This window comes from Octodon degus, unplaced genomic scaffold, assembly GCF_000260255.1.
Source record: "Octodon degus isolate 3935 unplaced genomic scaffold, OctDeg1.0 scaffold00189, whole genome shotgun sequence".
Classification (NCBI taxonomy): Eukaryota; Metazoa; Chordata; class Mammalia; order Rodentia; family Octodontidae; genus Octodon; species Octodon degus.
In genome coordinates, this window is record NW_004524765.1 from 3,792,851 (window position 1) to 3,802,880 (window position 10,030).

The 10,030-nt window shown below is 34.4% G+C and overlaps 1 protein-coding gene across 1 annotated transcript; it reads left to right on the plus strand.

Annotated features, from left to right (window-relative positions):
- The first annotated feature begins 318 nt into the window (after positions 1-318).
- On the plus strand, positions 319-1,651 carry LOC101573414 (olfactory receptor 11G2-like). The gene is made up of 2 exons (XM_023704153.1): positions 319-367; positions 1,131-1,651. Exons 1-2 carry the CDS (start codon positions 319-321, stop codon positions 1,649-1,651), a joined length of 570 nt encoding a protein of 189 aa, XP_023559921.1.
- The last annotated feature ends 8,379 nt before the right edge of the window (positions 1,652-10,030 follow it).

Consider the following 10,030-nt stretch of genomic DNA (forward strand, 5'->3'; position numbering starts at 1 on the left):
AGAACAGAAGACAAAAACTGGGCTAGCTGGTAGCTAGTCTGCCTGATGGGCAAGATTCATGTGCTAACACAATGTAACATTTATTTATACCTCTTCAAAGTTAGTAAAAAAATGACACAAGGTTGCCTAGTGATTAGTAGCCAGCATTAAGCAGTCAGAATGCTTATCTCAGGACTATCCTTGGTAGCTTGTTTGCTTTAGGCACTGAGGCTTGGCCCCATCTACACACCTTAGACTGATTTTCCAGCTTCCGTGTCTCTCTATATTCCTATATACTATCATATTCAAGACATTAAGGTAAAACATCTTTTGGTGAAAATGTTGCTCTATCCATTTTTACAGTTAGAGGAGCTGGAGAAAAGCTTATGTAATTGAGTAGAAAAGCTTTCTGCAGTTGAGGAAATATCTTGTAATTTAAACCCTAGGTTTTTCAGTGGTTCTAAGTCCATTGCTTTTCTCCTGTACCTTAACAGTCTACAACTTCATACAAATAGTGCATTTTTCCTAGCAGTTTGCAAAAATTGGACAGATATGAGAATCTTCTGTCCATACTAAGACAATTGGCTATGATGTTGAAATCAAATACATAATATGTTTACCAATGTATCTTCTTAGACTATCATTGGAACTAAATTATGACACAAGAGAAATGAAGAAGCCTTAATACTGCATATATCTTTAGCCTAGCATCTCTAGGATCTCAGGCTTTTAAATTATTTCTCTCCCAACTTTTCTACTTTTCTAAGCTCTGATTAGGGTGAAAATGTGGGTTGTTTGGGGAATGGTAATCAGAACAAGAATCTTATACACATAAGAACAGCATTGAAAGCATTCTACTAATATTAGTTTTCCATTTTGTAAAAAATTGGAGGAATCTGCCTACTACTGTGGCAGCTCCTGCTCAGCATGTGTTAGGTACATCCCTGTACTGGTCTCTGAACTGGGCAATCAAATAGTAAAAGTTATGAAGCTCTTAAAGTAAATATCTGATTCTTCACTATCAAGTTTGTTAGGTCAAGCACCAAATGATGGTAAAGAAAATCATATCAATACTTTCTTGTGTACTGAGGCACCACCTTGTCACACCAAGGGGTAGCTGGCATAGATCTTTTGGATTCACATATAAATAGTGTTTGATTGTTACTTTGCCATCTGCAGCCTTCTACACTGCCCATCCATTATGACCAGATCTTGTTGCACTGATTTTTTGTTAGGGTGCTGGATACTTGTCTTCCTGTGGGTCTTGATGTTCATCATCATTTTCAAAGTGTCATTTTGTGGCATCAGGATAATTGATCATTTCCTGTGTGATCCAGGTCTTCTGTTCACCCTAAGTTGCAGAAAAACTCCTCTGGTAGACCTTGTTATCTCTACCTTAAATTATCTTCCTTTTGTTATTCTCTTGCTTTTCATCATGGTGTCTTATGCTTTGATCTGTAAAGCAGTACTGAAGGACTCTTCAGCAGCTGGGAAGGCTTTTATCACCCCCGGGTTTCACCTGGCAGTGGTTTCTCTGTTGTATTGCTCAGTACTAGTCATTGATGGGAGTTTGGCATCTGAGCCTATGCAGAATATTGTTACTCTCTTTTATTCTGTTTTAACCCATCTCCTTAACCCTGTGATATATACTCTTAGGAACAAAGATATATAAAAAAAGCAATTCAGAAGTTTCTGTGAACAGGAGCTTGGGAGATAGCTCAGTAGAATAAGAGCTTGCCTGGCAAGTGCAGGGTCCTGAGTTCCATCTCTGTTACTGAAAAAAAAAAAGATAGAAGTTTCTGTGAACATAAACAGCACTAATTAAAAATGCTTTGGATGATTAAATTGTATTTTACTTATTTTTAGTATTTTTCTCATTAAAAACTACTTTATTGGGGGCCCAGCAAGATAGCCTAGTGATCTATAGTGCCTGCTTAGGCAAGCTTAGGCAAGCACAGGCACCATGGTTCCATCTCTGGCAGTGCATGCCATGCCATCCCCATCCCCTTGGTGGGCTGAGCCAGCCACAAAAACTACTTTATTGGTAGTTATATGAAAATGAAATAGAAATATAAAGGGAAATGTACTGTCTAGTTTTTCAAACTAGTCCAGCAAGACTAAAATAAAATCAGAGATTAAAATGGGATACTTAAGATCTTTAAAACCAATTATTATTTTATATAGTAAACTTTTTAGCCCAAGGGAGAAACATTTGTCTGCCTATTGGAGGCCTTTGTAGAAATTGCAAACTGAAAAGCTTGGGAGTACCCAGGACATCAGATATTTTAAAAACTTGTTTGATGCCACATTGGTGGCACACCGTGGCAAATCCTAGCACTCAAGAGGTTGAGGCAAGAAGATCACTATGAGTTCAAGTCCAGCCTTGACTCTAAAGAATGCAAGGTCATCCTGAACTAAATAGCCATGCCCTGCCTCAAAACAAAACAAAACAAAACAAAACAAAACAAAACAAACAAAAAAACTCCACTTAATTCATTTTGAATTGGGTCTTTGAATTTGGGGAATGTGATTTTATTTCATTCATTTTTATGTTCTAAATATAAGTCCTTTGTCTGAGACACAATTGGCTAAATTGTTTCCCAGTTTGTGGGTCTTCTTTTTACTCTGTCGGTGATTTCTTTTGCTTTGAAAAATCTTCTTAATAAGATGAGATGCCAGTTGTTGATTCTTCGAACTATATCCTGTGCAGTCTGAGTTTTGTTCATGAACTCTACCCACGTGAGGCATGTGGTACCTGGGATAGAACTGTGGTCACCTGCGCCTTCTTAAGCTTGCCTAAGCAGGTGCTTTAGACCACTGAGTTATCTCGCCAGCCCTAGTTCAGTACCATGCTTTTATCACAGTAGCTTTGTAGTTTATTTGCAAATCAGGGATTGTAATGCTTCCTTTCTTATCTTTGTTGGCTACTCTAGATCTCTAGAATAGAGACTGCTATTCTAAATCTCTTCTATTTTCAAATGAATTTTAGGAGAGTTTTATCTAGTTCTGTGAGGCATGCTAATGGTGTTTTGATTGGGATTGCATTAAATCTATATAACAATTTCAGGAATATGACCACTTTCACTATGTTGGCTTTAATTTTCCATGTACAAGTAATATCTTTCTTTATCTTATATCCTTTTTTGTCTTTTATCAGAGAATTGTAATTTTCAATTTATGTCAACATTTAACTTTTTTGTGACATTGATTCCTAAGTATTTCATTTACTTGGATGCTATTGTGAAGGATGTGGTTTAAATAATTTTTCTCTCAGTGAATTTGTTGGTTGTGTACAGGAATGCAATTGATTTTAGAATGTTGACTTTGTTTACAGCTACATAACTGATTTCAGTTATTGAATCTAGAAGTCCTTGAGTATAAATTTTGTGATCATTATGTAAAGTATCATGTTATCTGTGAATAGTTACAATTTAAATTTTTCCTTTCTTTATTCTTTTTATTTGTGTGTCTTGAATAATTGCTCTGGCTAATGTTTCCAGAATCATACTAAATAGTCGTGGTGATAACAGACATCCTTGTCTTGTTCATGATTTTAAAGTTTTCAGTTTTGATCATTTAGTATGATGGTGACTTTTGTTTTGCAATAGCTGGATTTTATAGACTGAGATAAAGACCATCTATTCTGATTTTGTGTATGATTTTTATCAGGAGTGAATGCTAGTCTGTGTCAAAAGTTTTTCTTCATCTATTAAGATGATCATGTGATTTTTTTTTCTCTTTGGCTCAGTTGATATGGTGTGTTACATTTCTTGATTTGTTATGTTGCCTCTATATTTTCATTATTTGTAGCTGTTGTTTAATATCTTCTTTAATTTAATTTGTAATTATTTTGTTGTTTAATACCTTCTTTAATTTAATTTGTAATTATATTGAACAATCATTGGTTGTTCACGTAGGTATCATTTAAATATGTTTGTTAAGTTTTTGCCATTTCTTTTGCCATTAATCTCCAATTTTATTATACTATTCTCAGACATAATCGGATGATTTTGATACTTGTGTTTTCTTTTTCCTTTTTATTTGCAGAACTGGGGATTGAACTCAGTCCCTTGTGCTTGCCAGGGAAGCACTTATTTCACTGAGCCATCTCCCTGGCCCCATCTTCTGTTTTCCTAAAGCATGTTTTAGGGACTAGTAAGCGGTGTATTTTAAAGTATTTCTCATTTGCAAGTGAGAAGGAATACATACTGTGATGTGTGAAACACTCTTTAAACATGTACTAAGTTAATTTGTTCACAAGTTTGGTTCAATTTTGATAGTTCCTTACTGATTTTTTTTTCTTTTTGGCCTGGCTAATCTACCTATTTGTGACAGAGAGTATTATGGTCATCCATATAATTTGTCATTGCTCATTTGATTTTTGTGTCCATTAATATTTATCTTATATAGTTGGGTGCTCTCACATTTGATATATATCATTATTATCTCTTCCTTTTGAAGATTTCCCTAAAGGACATGTCATGACCTTTTTTAAAATCTCTTTTTATCATTCTTGTTTGAAGTTTACATTGTATGCAAACAAAATAACTACTCCTGTTTTTTTTTTTTTTGCTGCGTTCCTATTGCAAGCAATATTGTTTTATTCCTTTGATTTTTCAGTCTATATTTTTTTTAGTTAAATATGTTTCTTATATACAACATATTGTTTGATGTTTTTCTTTGGTCCTTTCTGTCATTCTGTTTCTTTTGAATTGTCAATTCAGTCCATTTGCATTGGTGATTATAACTGATATGTATTGGCTTATCTTTGGCATGTTATTTTTCTTGATGTTGGTTTTCTTCTTTCTTTCTTTCTTTCTTTCTTTCTTTCTTTCTTTCTTTCTTTCTTTCTTTCTTATAGGGTACTGCTACACAGCTTGGATTCATAGTAGTAATCCTGTATCAGTCTCCCCAGCACTGGCATTACAGGTTTGTGCCACTGTGCCTCATTTTTATGCCTGGCATGGCATTCCCAGGCTTTGAGGGCCAGTATAGCATGTAGTACAGGGAATTAAACCCAGGTCCTTGCACATGCCAGGCATGTACTTAGACCATGGAGCTATCTCCACAGCCTGTTCTGGCTAATTTCTTGCCCTACATAGTTATTTCTTTCTATTGTTCTTAGAATTCTTTTAACCTTTATTTCTTTTCTTTCTTTCTTTTTCCATTTTGCAGAACTGGGGATTGAACTCAGGCCATTGTGCTTGCCAGGAAAAGCATTTATTCTACTGAGCCATCTCCCTGGCCCCTTCACCTTTATTTCTGTTTAGAGTATCTTTCATTAATCTTTGTATGGTTGGTTTGGTGGTCATGAATTTCTTCAGTTATTATTTGCCATGAAAACATCTTATCACTCCATTAAATTTTATTGATAGTTTTGCAGAGTACAGCAATCTGGATTCCAAGTTGTTGTTTTTTTTTTTTTTTGTTGTTTTGTTTTTGGATTTAAAATATTTCATGCTATTCTTGACTTGAGGGCTTGTGTTGAGAAGTCTGCTCTGTTTCTGATGAGCTTTGCTTTATAAGTATTCTGCCTTTTTTCACTAACAGTTTTAATATTCTGTTTTTTTTCTGACTTTGGGAATCTTGATTATTATATATCCTGATGTGGACTTATTTTGATTATAGCTGATAGGAGTTCTGTATGCCTTACATACTGTAGGTCAGTTTCTTTTCTCATGCTTAGGAAATTTTCTGCTATTACTTCAGCAAATGAGTTTTTAATGTCATTTGTGTTGACTCTTTAATTGACTCCTATCAGTATTATATTAGTATAATTTGCATCATTTGGCAGCTATTGAATTGTGATTTCCTGGCCTTTTTATTTTTAACTTTTCTTTACATTCATGAGAGCTAGTTGTAATCCTGTTTTCAAGGTCTGTCTTTAGTTTAATTCAAGTAGTTTAACCAGTTTTCAAGGAAATTTTCAATTTCCTGAATATCTGTTTGCATCTATTTCATACATTCTATTTCTTTCCTCTTGTGCTCATTCAGTTTCTCATTTTCCTGTCATTTTCCATGCTTTTTCTATCTCTACTCTAAATTTTATGAGTAATTTCTTTATCATTTTTTTAACCTGAGAGATAATTTCTGATCTTATTTCCTCTGTGGCCACATGGAATTTTCTTTACTTTGCTTGCTATCATTTCAGGTGTGTGACACATTTTCCTTTATCATTTGTCTACTGGACTTCTGCAGTGAACTGCAGTTGTGAGATTTAATTTTGCTTCTACATATTGTCATTTTTCATGTCATTTTTTTCCTGTTTTCCACTATTTCTTAAAATAATTTTATAGAGAAACAAATAGCAAAGAGACAATTTCAAAATTGACTAGTAGGACAGTTTCAATAATCAATATATTGCATATTGTTGTCTTAGTGGTTCTTCATTGTACGGGGTTCAGACATGATATCCTGTCCTTAAACACTATTAGTAAAAATCTTTCAATTTGTTGAATTAAGAGAAAGTAGCTGAATATCTGTTATATATTTATATACAGATACAAAATAGTCCTTCATTTGTACCAACTTCTTTGTTTAGATTTGTCAGAAATGGAAATTCCATTGCCATTTAAATATTGTAGGTGAATGAATTGAGCAAATATTCCAATATAGACCAGTAATATTCCAATATAGTCCATAATAGTAGTGCATTATCCATAGGACTGGCAGCATCAGAAGTTGTTGACTCAAGCATTTTACACCTCAGTGTATTAATATAGCTTTACTTTTTATTTATTTATTTATTTTACAGCTGATAAATCGGACAGTTTTGGTAATCAATACACTGTACATTGTTATCTTCTTAGTGGTTATTCACAGTACAAGAAGCAGACAGGATATTCTGCCCAAACACTGTTAGTATACCTCTTTCTTCTCATTGAATTAAGTGAAAGAAGCTGGAAATTTATCCTATTTTGTATGTATAAATAGAAAATGGTCTTTCCTTTGTGTGCTTTTTTGTCTTGTCAGAGGTGAATATTGTATTGTCATTTAAATACTATAGGTGTTTGCATTCAACTAAACAATCTAACACTGCCTAGCATTCTATAATATTAGTGGGTTATCGTCAGAAGTTATTGACTTGAGCTTTTTACAGCTCATTGTATTAATATGGATTTACTCTGTATACCTTGTTTTTATACTTTTCTGCTGGGTGGTTAAGACCAAAATATAGCAGATATTCTACATAACAAGAAATGTAACTTTTATATCTCATAAGGTCAGCCAAGTACTCTCAAGATTTACCCTGTAGCCCTGTACAACCCTCTGAACATCCTTTTATCAGAGTCTGATATGAGCATAAGTCACGGCCATTGTTTGACCAATTTGCTCTCTGTGAAAGCTTGAGAAAATGTTTTTCTCTCCATGTGACTCTCCTCAGGCTCATTTTACATCATTGAACATGTTCCTCTGTGGCTCCATAATCTTCTTGGTCAGAAAATTTTGAGCACAACTGAGTTACATGTTGTTACAGTACAGGTTCTCCTATGTCCTGAGTCTTCACTGACCTTGAAAGAGAAGCTAATTATTAACTTGCAATATATGCAGGTCTACCCTATCTGTCTAAATATCAAAGACTTGGCATATCATGGAACAGGTATTTTCCATCAGATATTGATATGTTGAACTTTAAGTCCTTACATAATACAAAGGAAAAATAATTATATAAAAGTAGAAATAAGCATTTACATATTTTACAAAGAAATTTAGAAACCTAACCACATATGGAATTGTAAGTCCTTATACTAGGGAGATAATACAAGATTTACAGATGTGGGTCTGGTTTATTTAACTAATAAGTATATCTTCAAGTGGCATCCACTTAAATATGAAGGCTTCAATTTTATCATTCTTTATAGCTGAGTAGTACTCCATTATACAAAAGTACCACATCTTTTTCAACCATTCTGCATGTGACAGGCATCTTGGTTGTTTCCAAGATCTGCCTATCCCAAATTGTGCTGCTATAAACATAGGTACACATATATCACTATGATATGACACTTTCAGTTCCTCCAGGAAAATTCCCAGTAGGAGGATAGCAGGCTTGAATGGGATTTCCAGTCCTAGTTTTCTAAGGAGTCTCCACACTGATTTCCATAATGGTTGCACCAGTCTACACTCCCACCAACAGTGGAGAAGGGTTCCCTTTTCCCCACAGCCTCTTCAACATTTGTTGTTGGTTGATTTCTTTATGATAGCCAATCTTTCTGTGGTGAGATGGTATCTCAGGGTTGTCTTAATTTGCATTTCATGGATGGCTAGTGATGTGGAGTATTTTTCCATATATTTATTTGCTTCTTTAATTTCGTCCTCTGAGAAGTGTGTGTTCATCTCAAATGCCCATTTCTGAATTGGGTCTTTAAATTCAGAGGCCCTAATGTTTTTAATTCTTTATAAATCTAGAGAGCAGATCTTTGTCTGAATGTTTATTAGTTAAGATTTTTTTGAAGTTTGTGAGTTGTCTTTTCACTTTGTTGATCATTTCTTTTGACGTGAAAAAACTTCTCAGTAAGGGTGCTCTCAGTTATTAATTCTTTCAAGTGTTTCCCGTGTGATTTGGTTTCTGTTCATGAACTCTTTGCCTATCACCTAAGTCTTCAAGAGATCCTCCTACTTTCTCTTCTAGGAGAGTTACTGTTTCTGTTTTAATGTTAAGTTCTTTAATCCATTTTGACTTTAGTGTAGTGCATGGCGATAGACCTGGGTTAAATTTTAGTCTTCAGCATGTACAGAGCCAAATTTTCCAGCACCATTTGTTAAATAGACTATCTTTCTTCCAGTAAGTGTGTTTGGCCCTTTTGTCAAAAATCAGGTGGCTGAGTGCATTCCTAGAGGCTTTTGCATCTACTAATCTATTCCATTGATCCTCAGGTCTATTTTGTTGCCAATACCATGCTGATTTTATTACAGTAGCTTTGTGGTATAACTTCAAGTCAGGAATTGTAGTTTCTCCTGCTTTGTCTTTGATAGCCATGATTGCTTTTGCTATCCTAAGTCTTTTTGATTCCAGATAAATTTTTGGAACAATTTCTGTAGGTCTGGGAGGTATGTTGTTGGTAGTCTCCTAGGGAATATATTAAATCTATACAATAATTTTGGTAGTATGGCCATCTTCAAGATGTTAGTTCTTCCTATTCAGTAGCAGGGAATATCGTTCCATTTTCTGAAGTCCTCTACGATCTCTTTTTTCAAAATACGGTAATTTTCCATGAGAAGATCTTTGATTTCTTTAGTTAGATGAATTCCAAGGTATATAATTTTTCTCGGGGCTATTGTAAAATGTATTATTTCCCTCTCAGTGTATTTGCTATCTGTGTGGAGGAATGCTATTGACTTTTAGATATTGACTGTGTGTCCTGTATGGTACTGAATTTGTCTATCAACTTTAGTGGTTTTTTAGTGGAGTTTTTTGGGTCTTCCGAATAAAGTATCAATTCATCTGCAAATAATTATAGTTTCACTTCTTCTTTACCTATTCTTACTCCTTTTATTTCTACCTCTTCTCTAATGGCTCTAGCTAATGATTCCAGAACTATATTGAAGAGGAGGGGTGATAGAGGACATCCTTGTCTTGTAACTGATTTGAGAGTAAAAGATTTCAGTTTTTCCCCATTGTGAATTACATTAGTCATTGGGTTGTCTAGATGGCTTTTAACAGATTGAAGTAGAGGCCTTCCATTCCAATATACTGTAGGACTTTGAACATGTATGGATGCTGGACTTTGTCAAAAGAATTTTCTGCATCAATTGAGATGATCATGTGGTTTTTAATATTCACTGTATTGATATAGTGTATTATATTTACAGATTTTTGAATATTGAACCATCCTTGCATCCCTGCGATGAATTCTACTTGGTCATGGTGTATGATCTTCTTGATGATTTGCTGTATTCTATTTGCTAGGATTTTATTGAGGATTTTGGCATCTATGTTCATGAGGGAGATTGGCCTGTAGTTCTCTTTCTTAGTTGTGTCTTTCCCTGGTTTTGGTATCAGAATAATATTTGCCTCCAGGAATGATTTTGGGAGAACTCTTTCCTTTTT